The following is a 14,861-nucleotide window of genomic DNA, read 5'->3' as shown; positions in this document are numbered from 1 at the left end:
CCTAGTATTCTCGTTATTATTATCCGAAGTCATTTAATTAAATGCTTTTGCCAATTAAAATTGCGTTTATTTTAGCAGGAAGCTCAGTTGAGTTACTTAGTATTGAACATTTATAATGTATGCATTTTTAAATTTATTTATTAATTAACATGTTTATTTTTCTTGAATGTTAAGATATGAAGAACACAATTGATATTAAGATTTTAAAATATGATTTTATCGCGATTGACAAATAAAGCTAGATGAACGACTTCTGCAGTACGTTTGCCCACACTGACGACAGCTGACATTCTTCTTCTTGCGACATGCGCTTATGTTATCATTATTTGGACAGACAGTGATTTGTCCACTAATACAGCACTTGACCATCAATGGGACGTTTAATTTTGGAACACACGCTGCAGGGCCACAAGGGGCGCATCTGGGGAGTGGCATGGCATCCTAAGGGCAACGTATTCGCCTCGTGTGGCGAGGACAAAGCCATCCGCATTTGGTCGCTGACCGGGAACACTTGGAGCACAAAGACCATTCTATCCGACGGCCACAAGCGCACAATTCGCGAGATCCGATGGTCCCCATGTGGTCAGTACTTGGCCTCAGCCAGCTTTGATGCCACAACGGCGATCTGGTCGAAATCCTCGGGAGAATTCGAATGCAACGCAACATTGGAGGGTCACGAAAACGAAGTGAAGAGCGTTAGCTGGTCGCGATCCGGCGGACTACTGGCCACCTGTTCGCGGGACAAGTCCGTTTGGATCTGGGAGGTTGCCGGCGATGATGAGTTCGAGTGCGCCGCCGTTTTGAACCCGCACACACAGGACGTGAAGCGAGTGGTGTGGCATCCGACCAAGGATGTTTTGGCCTCCGCCTCGTACGACAATACCATAAAAATGTTCGCAGAGGAGCCCATAGACAACGACTGGGACTGCACAGCCACTCTTACTTCCCACACGAGCACGGTTTGGGGCATTGACTTCGATGCGGATGGCGAGCGCCTGGTTTCCTGTAGCGACGACACCACAATAAAGATTTGGAAGGCCTATCATCCGGGTAATACAGCCGGAGTGGCTACGCCCGAACAGCAAACCGTGTGGAAGTGCGTATGCACAGTGTCTGGCCAGCATTCGCGGGCTATCTACGACGTGTCCTGGTGCAAGCTTACAGGTCTGATAGCGACTGCCTGTGGCGACGACGGTATTCGCATCTTCAAGGAGACCAGCGACTCCAAGCCAGACGAACCCACGTTCGAGCAGATAACCGCTGAGGAAGGTGCTCACGATCAGGACGTAAACTCGGTGCAGTGGAATCCAGTGGTGGCCGGGCAATTGATATCCTGCAGCGATGATGGCACCATTAAAATTTGGAAAGTGTCCGAGTAACAGAACGATTATTGTTTGGTATATTTAAGTGGGTAATCCAGGAACTTAATTTTTGTACAGTGTCTGCGTAATAACAAATTAAAGTATTCAAATGATGAATGAAGTGTGTTATACACGATTATGGGATGCATTACACCTAATATAGATTGCTATTTGCTGAGGAACGGTTCCTGCAAGGTTTTGTACAGCTTCTTGGCCTTCCGGGGACCCAGTCCCATCACCTGGGAAAGTCGCTCCTCGCTGGCATTGATTATGTTGCCCAGGTTGCCAAACGTGTGCAGCAGGGCGGCAGCATCAGTCTTATTCACCGGCTTGATGTTGGTGAGAGCAGCGAGTAGCTATGGACATTTGGATATTGCATTACAATGGCGATACTGGGAATTTCGTCATGCGTACCTTCTGATGTGGATTAGACTCCACCCGCTCCATGATCAAATCTGGCGGGCGCTTCTCGAACTGTTTGTATGTCTCAATGATTTTGCCCGCCTCCTCGGCGTTCCAGGCCAACATCATGGTCAGGTCGGCCAACAGTGATATCCTCGTCAAGCTCTTGAGAGCATTGTTCGGCTCTGGTGTGTCTACCTGGACTAGTAGTACACGCAGCTCATACATCTTGCCCAGAGCCTTCAAACGCTGGCAGATGTAGTCGGGATTGAGATTATGGTACTTCAGCGAGAGGTACAGCACGCAGGATGTTCGACCGACCACGTAGTCGGGTACGATGTCGTCGCGAAATTCCAGCGGAACATTGAGTATGGATTTCAGGATGGGATTGCCCCGCTGTTTGCTGTGAACAAGGACGCAGTGCGGATTCGATGCCGGCTTGCCGGGTGCGGGTCTGCCGGAACCACTAGGTTCCGTGCTGGTGCTGGGAGCAGGATTAACTGCTGTGGCCGCTGGAGCATCTACTTTGGGTTGCTTTGCAGCAGTAGGCATTTCCATGGCACCCAGAACATCGTTAAAGGAATCATCGTCAAAGTCGTCCATTTCGGTGTTTAAATAAAACAAACTGAAAAGCTCAAGGTGCGAATAGATTATCAGGTGACGAAGGCACTTAAAACTTAAATTATTACACAATTTGTTGAAAAAATTCCGATGGTCTTATAAGGTATTTGACGTTAAAATAAGAAAATGAAGCTATAAATGAGTTAATTTTTTATAGTCGTACATAAGTATTTTAGCTGAATTTAATTGGGTTCACAGCATTTTTAAATTGTTGCCGTGTATTGCAATTCGTCACTAAGTGCACTATAATCGAAATCATTCCTGCCCTGACATTTCGATATGTACTTCAGATGCCGTGCCACGGTCACACTAATTGCGGCAAATTTTTGACGCGGAATTAAACGAAAAGAACGCCAGGAATTGGAAAAACCGCTTCGCATAAAAATGTATGTTAAGAAGCTAGTGCTCGACGGCTTCAAATCCTATGGCCGGCGAACGGAGATAGAAGGATTCGACCCGGAATTCACGGCTATCACGGGTCTAAACGGCTCCGGCAAGTCAAACATCCTGGATAGCATTTGTTTCGTACTGGGAATTAGTAATCTCCAGAATGTGAGTACCAATTGGACATGTCTGGGCCCGGAGTTCAACGCTTTTCTCTATGCTACCAGGTGCGCGCTTCGGCTCTACAGGATTTGGTTTACAAGAATGGGCAGGCGGGCATTACCAAGGCCACTGTTACCATTGTGTTTGACAACACAAATCCCGCCCAGTGTCCGCAGGGTTACGAAAAGTGCCGGGAGATCTCTGTGACGCGCCAGGTGGTTGTCGGAGGCAAGAACAAGTTCCTCATCAATGGCAAGCTGGTGCAGAACAAGAAGGTGCAGGACTTCTTCTGCTCCATCCAGCTAAATGTGAACAATCCCAACTTCCTGATCATGCAGGGCAAGATCCAGCAAGTGCTAAATATGAAGCCCAAGGAGGTGGGTTGCCAGAAAGATACAACCATAAATAGTTCTCCATCTAACATAGATATTTCCCAAAGGTTCTGTCAATGGTGGAGGAGGCAGCGGGAACCAGTCAGTACAAAACCAAGCGAGATGCCACCAAAACCCTGATTGAGAAAAAGGAGACCAAAGTGCGGGAGACCAAGGTCTTGCTCGACGAGGAGGTGCTGCCAAAGCTGGTTAAACTGCGCCAAGAGCGCTCCGCCTACCAGGAGTATCAGAAGATCTGCCGCGACATTGACTTCCTCATCAGGATTCACATCTCCGCCAAGTATCTCAAGCAATGCGAGACCCTCAAGACGGTGGAGGCCAATGAGCACAAAATCGAGGATCGCATAGCGAACTGCAAAGCCACTCATGCCAAGAACCTCGCAGAGGTCGAGAGCATTGAAAACTCCGTGAAGGAGATGCAGCAGCAGATTGACGCAGAGATGGGTGGCTCCATCAAAAATCTCGAAACCCAGCTCAGCGCAAAGCGGGCACTAGAAGCTACCGCTACGGGTAGCTTAAAGGCGGCCGAGGGAACGATTCAGCAAGATGAGAAGAAGATACGCATGGCCTTCAAAAATATTCAGGATGATGAAAGAGCCCTAGCTAAAAAAGAAGCGGACATGGCCAAGGTTCAAGGCGAATTTGAAAGCCTCAAGGAGGCAGATGCCAGAGATTCAAAAGCCTATGAGGACGCCCAAAAGAAGATGGAGGCTGTCTCGCAGGGACTCTCCACCAATGAAAATGGGGAAGCTTCTACACTGCAAGAACAATTGATAGGTATGTCTGTCGGGGATAAAACTAAATCATTTTAATTACCTATATTCTCTTTTTAGTTGCCAAGGAGCAGTTCAGCGAGGCACAGACCACCATTAAGACCTCAGAGATCGAGCTGCGTCATACGCGTGGCGTATTGAAACAGCGTGAGGGTGAGACCCAGACTAACGACGCTGCCTATGTAAAGGATAAGAAGCTGCATGATCAGTTGGTGGTTGAGATTAAGAACTTAGAACGGCAGCTACAAAGTCTCAATTACGAGGGCGGTCATTTCGAGCAGCTAAAGCAGCGACGCAATGATCTGCACATGCGAAAGCGTGAGCTGAAACGAGAGCTGGACCGCTGCAATGCCTCCCGCTATGACCTGCAATACCAGGACCCAGAACCAAACTTTGATCGGCGAAAGGTGCGTGGTTTGGTAGGCAAGTTGTTCCAGGTGAAGGACATGCAAAACTCCATGGCTCTAGTCCAGACAGCCGGCGGAAATGTAAGTTGTTGCATCAGATTTAAGAATTTATTTCTTTAATCACGAGTTCTATGTTAGTTATATAGCTACGTGACAGACGATGATGTGACTAGCAAGAAGATCTTGCAGAAGGGCAATCTTCAGCGTCGTGTCACCTTGATTCCCATCAACAAGATTCAATCTGGCTCGTTAAACAGAAATGTAGTAGAATACGCTCAAAATAAAGTGGGCGCCGAGAATGTCCAATGGGCCATGTCACTGATTGACTATGACCGCTATTACGAGCCTGTCATGAAGTTTTGCTTTGGCGGAACCCTTATCTGCAAGGACCTCATTGTAGCCAAACAAGTGAGTGTATATATAATTTATTTTCTGTACATCTTTTACATGCATTGTTTTATATAGATCAGCTACGACCCACGTATTAATTGTCGCTCAGTGACTTTGGAAGGAGATGTCGTCGATCCCCATGGCACAGTGTCTGGAGGTGCTGCTCCTAAAGGTGCTAACGTCCTAGAAGAATTACACTCTATTAAGCAAATAGAACAGGAGTACAGGGAGATCGACAATGAGATAGCCCAAGTAGAAAGGCAAATAGCGTAGGTAAACGAGTAACTTTCCATTGCCAATACTTACGCCTATCTGTTCTTAGATCCATTGAAAACCAGGCCCACACGTTCAACAAAATGAAGGAAAATCTTGACCTGCGACAGCACGAGCTAACCATGTGCGAGAACAGGTTGGCCCAAACAACCTTTCAGCAGAATCAGGCTGAAATTGAAGAAATGAGGGAAAGGGTCAAGACCCTAGAGCAGCAAATAATTGAATCCCGTGAAAAGCAGAAGACCTCGCAAGCCAAAATAAAGGATATCGAGGCGAAGTTGGCAGATGCAAAGGGTTATCGCGAGCGAGAGCTGAATGCAGCCACCAACGAGATCAAGGTGACCAAGCAACGGGCGGAGAAATCTCGGGCGAACTGGAAAAAGCGAGAGCAGGAGTTCGAAACTCTTCAATTGGAAATCACTGAGCTGCAGAAAAGTATCGAAACTGCAAAAAAGCAGCACCAGGACATGATTGATAACCTCGAACAGTTCAAGGCCGAGCTAGACGCTCTAAAAGCAAATAGCTCCAGTGCCGCGTCCGAGGTGACGGAGCTCGAACAGGCGATTAAGGAGCAGAAAGATAAACTGAACGCTCAGAACAAGGAGATGCGAAATCAGTTGGTCAAGAAGGAGAAAATGTTGAAACAAAATCAGGAGATTGAGCTGGAGGTGAAGAAAAAAGAGAACGAACAAAAAAAGATCAGTTCGGATGCCAAAGAGGCAAAGAAACGGATGGAAGCCCTCGAGGCCAAGTATCCGTGGATTCCGGAGGAGAAGAACTGCTTTGGCATGAAGAACACCCGGTACGATTACAGCAAGGAGGACCCCCACGAAGCAGGCAACAAGCTGGCAAAGATGCAGGAGAAAAAGGACAAAATGGAACGCACTCTCAACATGAACGCTATCATGGTGCTGGATCGCGAGGAAGAGAACTTCAAGGAGACCGAGCGCCGGCGAAACATTGTGGCGATGGACAAGGAGAAGATTAAGAAAATTATAGTGAAGATGGACGAAGAAGAGCAGGATCAGCTGAACAAAGCCGCTACCGAGGTGAACACGAACTTCAGTGGGATCTTTAGTTCCCTTTTACCGGGTGCTGAAGCGAAACTCAATCCCGTCCATACCAATGGGTGTCTGACCGGTTTGGAGATTAAAGTGGGATTCAATGGCATATGGAAGGAGAGTCTCGGGGAACTTTCTGGTGGCCAGAAGTCCTTGGTGGCTCTATCTCTCGTCCTGGCCATGCTTAAGTTCTCGCCGGCTCCCTTGTACATTTTGGATGAGGTGGACGCTGCCCTGGACATGTCGCACACCCAAAACATAGGTAGCATGTTAAAGCAGCACTTCACCAACTCGCAGTTTTTGATTGTGTCTCTCAAGGATGGTCTTTTCAACCACGCGAACGTCCTGTTCCGCACTCTCTTCGAGGAGGGTGTGTCCACCATCACCCGGCAGGTCAGCAGACAGGCGACAACCAAACGATGAAATGGAACTTGTTTAATTTCTTATCACTTAATAAAATTCCTCAAATATCATACAAAAACTTTTTTTTTTTTCATTTTAATTGTGCATAATAAACATTTTTACTAAATTCAGTAGATACTTAAATGCGGGTCCAATTATTTCATATAATTAAGAAATTAATTCTTAATGTTATTTTAATAACATTAAAATAGCTAAAATTGCTAAATTATAGCTATATACTTATTGCAATAGTTCAATATACTTATTGCTACATTATTTAAATCAACGAAATAAGTATTTTAACTACACATTCAATTTTGTAACGGTCGTTTGCGCATCAGCTGATTTCCAACCGGGCGGGCGAAACGTCAAACTGGTGAGACCGTCAAACGCACACACACACACATACGCAGCGGACAGAAGAAGAAGAAGAACGAAAGGCAGCAACAGCAATGTTTGAGGGAGTGAAAAATTAAACAAAAGTCCCCGGAATTCAGCAGCAAAAACTCGACGGCGGTTGAAAAACAAAACATCAAGATTTCGAGCCAACGCAGACTGCTCCAAAAGCTCACCATGGTAATTTGAAAGGTTCCAAAAAATTACGAATCGTCCGATTCTTTAACCACACACACACACACGACTTGTACGTGTGTGTGTGCGGGGAGCAGCAAAATATTGTAGACACCGCTGGCATTTGGATAAACAATAGCAACAATTGGAGTGGTGTTCGAGGCGGGAAAGCACATATTTGTGGAAATTCATTCATTGGAATGTGGGAGTAATAAGCCGTTTTGTCCTTCCAGGATCGAGTGACCAAGCCGCAGAAGAAGATGCTCATCACACTGCTGCGGGAAACCAAGTACATGGAGGGCAAAAAGGAGAAGGAGTGGTATTGGGAGAAGATCCAAGCGGCCCTTAACACCATTGGTCCCAAGAAGACGATTATTCAGTGGAAAAAGGTGCGATTACTTGCCTATCAAATCCAAAAATAAACTTTAACCTTCTTTCAGTGCTGGCGCGATATGCGACTGACTACGAGGAAAAAGCTGGCGGAACTGAAGCGCTGTCAACTCTCTGGAGGATCTCCACCGCCGGGGATCGAACTCAACCAGGAAGACAACGATATCATCGACATTGTGGGCACCGAGTACTTCTACGAGGAGATGAATGGTGAGCTCAAGGCGGAGAACTTCTTGACCGGCTTGGACTACGCCCCGGAGCATCTGTGCGATGCTATTCTCACGGCGGCAGTGGGCCATCACCAGCACAATATGCAGCACCAGAAGGATCCGCAGTCGCATGCAGGACAACAGCAGCAGCAGGATCATCACACCAACGATGGCGAAACCAATGATGCTCCTGGATCAAGCAATGGTGGCTCATATCAGGGACACCCAGTACCACAGTTGCAGGCGCACAATGGCAGCGGTGGAGGAGGCGAGCATGGCGGCGGTGGTCAGTCACACTCCGGAATGCTCCAGCACCCTGCTTTTCATGGTGGATTGCATCCACACTTGTTAAGACGCCAGCATGGAAGTGGATCACTATCCAGAGAGTCGCCCTTTGAGGAGAAGCTTCTGCAGTTCATGCAGGATGCATTTCCAAAGAAGAGCAAGAAGCGCAAGAACCGGGATCCCGACAGGCTGTTCCTCTTATCCCTGTACGAAGAGATCAAGAGAGTTCCCGAGGAGATACGCCTTGATGTAAAGTCCGAACTAATGCAGATACTCAAGAAGTACCAGAAGAAGTCGCCTGTCAAAGCGGAAAAGCCCGCGCCCTCCTCCACGTCAACCTCCTCAAAACTCAGTTCTAGCAGCAGTGGCAGTAGCACGGTGACTACTCACTTGTCCCACAGCATGTACCAGTTGCAAAAGAAATACGAAAAGGGAGAGCGCGAACCATCGCCTCAATCACAAGTAGAGCGAGTAGCATCTGCAGGCGCAGTTGCTGTGCCCATTCATGCCTCCCAGCAGCTGCCTCTTTTCCAACTTCAGAAGAAGTACGAAGAGACCAGCGTGGAGAAGGTTCATCAGCAGCAACAGCAACAGCAGAGCGAGCAACGCAAGCATGTGGAGGCTGCACAGGCCCTTCATGCTGCCCACCAGCAACCTCCTCCACCGCCACCCAATGAGCACCTGCATCACCCCCAGATGGCCCACAACATTATGTTTCCGCTGGGACAGCTTCGCAACGAGCAGCCGACCGCACAGCAACACCAGCATGGCCACAATCCCCACCAGCAACAGCAACAGCATCCACACCAGCAGCAGCAACAGGGACAGCAGCACCATCCGCCTACGATCTTCGGCTCGACCGCCAGCGAACGGCCTCCAATGTCCTACGAAAATGTCGGATGAGTCCTGAGCCGTCTGTGGGAAGCCACTTGTGGAGCACCACGCCCTGCGACGGTGTCCCCCACGACGGCAGACGCGCACAACTGTTAGCCCTCGATTTAGACAGCAATTCGTAGGTCTCACTCTTATGCTAGCCTATACCTAAGTACACATCGCTCACTACAAAAATGTGCATAAGTCAGAAATGGTGCAGTCAATGACGAAGATACTCCTAATGTATGTCATTATGTAGTAAGTGGATGCCGTGATCCTCATGTAAATGTTCCCCTGGCAATAACAGCGCAGCTCAACTGTGACTCAAGTTCTCAATAGATCGCGACGCGTACATTTTTTCGGTGTAAATACAAATATAATTGCATCTTGGAAAGTGTGGGTGTTTTTTAGATCAATTAAAATGATTTATCTCCAACTTCTGGTAAGAACTCCTTATTTCCAGGTCCCCAACTACGCGCCGCTTTTGTTTTTCTGGCCAAATCGGTGCAGTCATTGGCTTAGCTCTGAGGTGGACTCCACAATCTTGTTTGTTTGGACTTTGAAAAGCTGTAAATCCGGCAAGCGGCCCGTCGTTAAGCTGTCTTCAGGAATATCTAGTCTTCATCTCTCGTAACGCGATAACGAAACCCACAGGGAGCACGCCATATCATAAAGATAGTCCAACAGCTGACTGATCCGGTCTGCCTAAGTGCGAATTTCAACTGAGCGCTGCCGATCGCCGAACTCGTCGTTGTCTGTCGCATGTTGGGCAGGTTGATGAGCGATCACGAGCCGAGCTGCAGCATAATCCGCCAGATCTGCGGCGCTTATCAGTGGCGTCCGGCTGGGATAAAGAGATACAGATACAGATACAGGCGGATCGACTGGAGGCAGACTGGGTCTGGCATTCTATTCCGGCAGCGGCCAGCAGCAGTTGATCGTCGGCGATCGAATCGCAGGGATTGGCGGCAGCTCCTGCAGATGCAGAGTTCAAATTTCCATTGAAGTTCCCAACCAGTCAATCCATTCACCATGGGCCAAGGTACGAGAATGATCTGAAATTCGTGTCTTACCTCGAAACTCGAAGTCGAAGATCTTGTTTAAGACCTTCAAATGAAGAACAACCACAAGTTGGGAGCTCGCATTTCATGTACTCTACTTTGATCTTTTTAGTCGAGGCGCGCACTGTGCTGTGGTACATGACATTCATCGGCTTCATCGTGAACTACATGATCCGGATCAATCTGAACATTACCATTGTGGACATGATTGCCGGGAAGGGTGCTATCATCTCAAATGAAACCCACGAGAACTCTACGGACTTGGCTGCCCTTGCGGAAATGAATGAACGATTTTCGCTGGAGCGTTGGTTTTTGGACTGGGCGAATGTGAGTATCAGATCGCTGAATCACTGGTTAAGTGCTTAATGAAAGCCACTAAGTGACGGAGCTTGTGCAACAACGGGGCGTATGAGTAACGTGTGCGTGCACTATATCTTCGACAGATTCCGTACGAAAGGAATGGATTTCACTGGAACGAGAAGCAGCAGGGCGCTCTGTTGGGATCATTTTTCTGGGCCCACTGGACACTGCAGATTCCCGGCGGAATCCTGGCCACCAAGTATGGCACTAAATTGGTGTTTGGTTGGTCCAATGGCATCGGTGTGTTCTGCTGCTTCCTCATACCCCTCGTCTCGTACTGGAGCTACACGGGCTTGATTATCCTGCGAGTATTCCAGGGGTGGATAACGGTAAGGAATCGTCAAGCAGATTTTGGTGGAAAGTTTAAATCTTTCATTTTAAAGGGCTTGGCCTGGCCATCGATGCACGTGCTCACTGCCAAATGGATTCCGCCCAACGAGCGCAGCAAGTTTGTCAGTGCTTATTTGGGCAGTTCTGTGGGCGTGGCCCTGTTCTATCCGATCTTCGGCTACATCATCGATTGGACACGGTGGGAGTGGGTCTACTATATCTGCGGAATCGTGGGCACTCTCTGGTTCATCGCCTGGCAGTTCCTCGTGTTCGATAGTCCCGCTGAGCATCCACGCATCGCTGACTCGGAGAGGAAGTTCATCGAGAAGTCCTTGGGTGCCTCCATTCAGGGCAGCAAGGGACCCACACCCTGGAAGGCGATTGCCACCTCCCGTCCGGTTTGGCTGAATGTGGTCGCCCAATGGGGTGGCATCTGGGGTCTCTTCACTTTGATGACCCATGCGCCGACTTACTTCAGACTGATTCATCACTGGAACATTCGAGCAGTAAGTGGTTAAGAGATTTTGTAGGCCAACAGTTTTACACATTGCATGATCCTTTTCAGACTGGCTTCCTGTCCGGACTGCCGCATCTTATGAGAATGCTCTTCGCTTATGTCTTCTCCATATTCGCCGACTATCTCCTGCGCACGGACAAGATGAGTCGCACCAATGTCCGCAAGTTGGCCACTTTCATTTGTGAGTATAACTTCTTATTGTTTATCTATTTTCTACAGTCTTAATAACATTTAAACTCTTTTTTGTTCTAGGCTGTGGCACTAAAGGCTTAATAGTATTAGCACTAGCTTACTTTGGGTACAACGCGACGGCAGCCATTGTGTTGGTTACAGTGGCCACCATGCTTCACGGCGCCGTGTCCTCGGGTCCCTTGGCCTCCATGGTTGATCTGTCGCCAAACTATGCGGGCATTGTACTGGGCGTGAGTGGAATGATTGGTGGAATGCCGGGCTTTATATCGCCCTTCATCGTGGGCCAACTTACTCACAATAATGTAAGTTGTATCTGCCATTGAAAGGAGTTTATTAATCCATGTATAATCCCTTCTTAAAGCAAACCATTGATGCCTGGAAGAATGTGTTCCTGCTCAGCTCGTTGATGCTAACAGGCAGTGGAATCTTGTATGTGCTTTTCTCGGAATCTAAATTGCAGCCATGGAACAGTGTCTGTCATCAGTTGCCTGATTCCGGGCTGAAGGAACTTCAGAATCTGGGACGCGATCAGGACGATGAGGAGGAGAAGAAGCCTCTTAAATCTGACCATGATGAGGAAATCCCTATAGTCGCCGAACAGGAGACCAAAACAAAATCTGATTGCAATTAAAAGTGACATGGGCAGTCGCACTCTGTTTAATTGGCATAATATCGTGTTGATTATGGCAACGAACAACGTCTGATAAGGCTTATCGTCATCTTGTGTAAATAACTACCCGTGAATCCACTGAGCTTAGCATCTCTAACCTCTAGATTTAAGCGTGTTGCTAACTATACCATAGGATTAGTTCCCTGTTCTCCACCAAGATTCCCTTCTCATACATATAAATACAAATGTATATGATTTATTACCAGTTTTTGTTTATTATTTAAACAACACTTTCGGCGTAAAAGTCACTTCATGTCTGCATGGCGTTAGTCAAATAAAATGTTTTATGTTTACGGAAGCTAAAAATGATTAGGTGCTGTCTGGGAAAGTTTATTCTTGAGCCAGGTGATTCAACACTAATCCCGATTAAGATAATTATTTTCAGAGGTCAAAAGGGATTTTTATATATCTCAGCTTGTTTATTTGTAGTTATTAACAATAAGTTAATTAAATATTTGAATGTGACGCCACAGCGACTGCTTTTCACCGAACTTAAAGCATTATAATTCCTATTATTTTTAGACATTGCTATGTATTCCTTAATTTGTTGATTTATTATTACTCCTTAAGAAAATATTAACACCCAAACTAAAGTTATTTAAAGAACTTAGCTACTGTGTGGAAAATTTTTCATAAAATTGTGTAATGTATTTAATCGCAGTCTACAAAGTGTTAACTTGTTTTTAAGCTAAATTTACGGGGCTTAAGGTTCTATTAATAGTTTTTTCACGTATGTAAATTTGGATTCAGATATCAGATATCTACGTCAACGAAGGCAGTAGAACGATTTTACAACTAAATAACACTGCCATAAACTATATAAATATTTTTCTTCATTTATAACCGAGGGCGGAAAGACTTCCTTATAAATTAAGTTCACAAAAGTTGAACGACAATTGTAAGACTATTTTATTTTACAGAATTAAATTAGTATGGCATTCTTAGCTTTCCAACTTGATGGCAATCATGGGATGTTTTATTATGAGAACCCCATATAACAGCTAAATAAATGATTTGCCCAGCCGAAGTTAATAATTGCAATTTAAATCAAAACTGATTGAACCGGAAAATCGTTTTCCCTTTTTGGGCTGCCGTTCTCTCTCATTACTCATACCACGCGTTGCACAATTGGAAGTTCCGAAGGAGATGGGAATTGAATTGAGAAGAGGAAGGCTGGCGAGGGGCCAAGGGGCAGGCCCAACCTTTGCTGCTCCGTGGTCTTCGACTTTTTTACGTGCCTGCATTTGTTTCATTGGCGTCCATTTCCGATTGCACTCCAGGGAGTCGTAGATGTCAGTGCCCGTCTCCATCTCAGGTCCTTCCCACCACCCAGGAATCCCTGCCATCATCCTGGCCACTTCACGGCTTGTCCATTTCGGGTTTCGTCTGTTAAGCCAGTCGATGTCTTGTCACTTGATCCTTGAGCTTGAGCCTGCGAAGTCGGGCATTGATAGAGATTAATTGGTTTCCTGTTTCGTTGCCCAATACTCCGGCAAACTGGAGGAGGTGGCGATGAGGAGTTCCATAACGAGATTATATCGATGATTTTCCATCATCAGCTCAGTAAGCAGTGGGAAACTTTAAAGGGGAGGATGGATATCTGAACTTATATTATCCTTGAATTTTTGATAATTTCTCAATTGTTGAAAAATACTTTAAATACTTTTCCGTTTGCATCATTATTGTTTAATCTTCTGTGGCATTTTCCCCACTTATGCTCACCATTTGGATTATTTATTTATATCAGAAATTATCGTTTATTAAATCGCATTTCCCGACTGCCGCCCCAATGCTCATTGAATGTGAAAAGTGTTTAACACGATTTCCACTCCCCCCATCCCGACATTTTCCCATTGCCATTTGCATTATCTCCGATCTGCGGAGGAAAACTCTCCTTGGAGATGTCGGTAAGCTGTAAACAAGAGTTAACTTTACAACTCCGTAGGAAAATTCGCACGGATTTGCAAACGCAAAAATGGAAAGCGAATTCCGGCGGAGTTGGGCCACGCAAATTTATGCTCACCCCCCAAAATGGCAAACAAGAAAAAAACAAACAATGAACAAAACAAAAAAATGTTACCCTGGGCAGGAAGTAAATTCAATCGTAAACAACGCAATCAAAAATTCATTCAAACGAAGCATTAACGCTTATTCCGTTTAGTCCGCGGTGGGCGGGGCACGGTGGGCGTGGCGCGGTGGGTGGAGATCCTTGTCATTGGGAGGCAAGTGCAACATTCAAATCGAGGGGAGACTCGAAACAAACGTGCAACTGTCTGCTTTTTTAATTTTCCATTTTTTCTCGCATCCAGTTTTTTTATTTTTGCTCACTTAGGCAGGCACATTTATTATGTGGGCACGCGAACTGTAGGAACTTTGCAGTTCCGGGCACGTCGCTTCATAATTTTCCATTTCCATCTGTTAAATGGGATGCGCCGTGGCAAGGAAAGCCGCGTATAAATTTGTGGACGAATACAGCCCATCATTCCGAGTTCCCAACTCCGCCCTCCTACCAGTTACACCCACTACCACCCACCTCCACCCACATGTGCATACGTGTATCTAAAGGTACCCGGAACAATGGGCACACGGATAAGTATCCGCGGCAATAAATTTAATTTGCACAGCGAAAACATCGCAAATCCATTTTTTATACCATAAATTCCTTGGCTCCCCAGTGACTACTGGGTATTCGGGTTCGGTTCATCCACCCATTCCCTTCAATTGTCGCTTTTTTTCCACTGTTGTTCTGGAACGGATTAATGGATGTGCGAACATG

General features: G+C 46.5%; 5 protein-coding genes across 5 annotated transcripts; 4 read left to right on the top strand and 1 right to left on the bottom strand.

Moving 5' to 3' along the window:
• The first annotated feature begins 265 nt into the window (after positions 1-265).
• On the top strand, positions 266-1,478 carry LOC6734549 (probable cytosolic iron-sulfur protein assembly protein Ciao1). The gene has a single exon (XM_002081522.4). It carries the CDS (start codon positions 372-374, stop codon positions 1,377-1,379), a length of 1,008 nt encoding a protein of 335 aa, XP_002081558.1. The 5' UTR covers positions 266-371; the 3' UTR covers positions 1,380-1,478.
• LOC6734548 (DNA excision repair protein ERCC-1) lies at positions 1,371-2,518 on the bottom strand. The gene is made up of 2 exons (XM_002081521.4): positions 1,776-2,518; positions 1,371-1,717 (listed from the first exon to the last, which is right to left on the bottom strand). The coding sequence occupies exons 1-2, from the start codon at positions 2,364-2,366 to the stop codon at positions 1,529-1,531; spliced, it is 780 nt and encodes a 259-aa protein (XP_002081557.2). The 5' UTR covers positions 2,367-2,518; the 3' UTR covers positions 1,371-1,528.
• Positions 2,519-2,639: 121 nt separating this feature from the next.
• LOC6734547 (structural maintenance of chromosomes protein 2) lies at positions 2,640-6,772 on the top strand. Its single transcript, XM_002081520.4, has 7 exons — positions 2,640-2,936; positions 2,996-3,307; positions 3,370-4,099; positions 4,156-4,583; positions 4,641-4,910; positions 4,968-5,161; positions 5,215-6,772. Exons 1-7 carry the CDS (start codon positions 2,769-2,771, stop codon positions 6,647-6,649), a joined length of 3,537 nt encoding a protein of 1,178 aa, XP_002081556.2. The 5' UTR covers positions 2,640-2,768; the 3' UTR covers positions 6,650-6,772.
• A 244-nt stretch (positions 6,773-7,016) lies between these two features.
• Positions 7,017-9,349, top strand: LOC6734546 (putative uncharacterized protein DDB_G0288537). Its single transcript, XM_002081519.4, has 3 exons — positions 7,017-7,204; positions 7,432-7,587; positions 7,639-9,349. The coding sequence occupies exons 1-3, from the start codon at positions 7,202-7,204 to the stop codon at positions 8,983-8,985; spliced, it is 1,506 nt and encodes a 501-aa protein (XP_002081555.1). The 5' UTR covers positions 7,017-7,201; the 3' UTR covers positions 8,986-9,349.
• A 91-nt stretch (positions 9,350-9,440) lies between these two features.
• LOC6734545 (sialin) lies at positions 9,441-12,383 on the top strand. The gene is made up of 7 exons (XM_016181979.3): positions 9,441-9,997; positions 10,129-10,343; positions 10,460-10,705; positions 10,760-11,212; positions 11,272-11,404; positions 11,476-11,717; positions 11,777-12,383. Exons 1-7 carry the CDS (start codon positions 9,988-9,990, stop codon positions 12,044-12,046), a joined length of 1,569 nt encoding a protein of 522 aa, XP_016027662.1. The 5' UTR covers positions 9,441-9,987; the 3' UTR covers positions 12,047-12,383.
• The last annotated feature ends 2,478 nt before the right edge of the window (positions 12,384-14,861 follow it).

Source organism: Drosophila simulans, chromosome 2R (assembly GCF_016746395.2).
Source record: "Drosophila simulans strain w501 chromosome 2R, Prin_Dsim_3.1, whole genome shotgun sequence".
NCBI lineage: Eukaryota > Metazoa > Arthropoda > Insecta > Diptera > Drosophilidae > Drosophila > Drosophila simulans.
The sequence above is the reverse complement of the archived record's forward strand: the minus strand, read 5'-3'. Positions and strand labels throughout refer to the sequence as shown.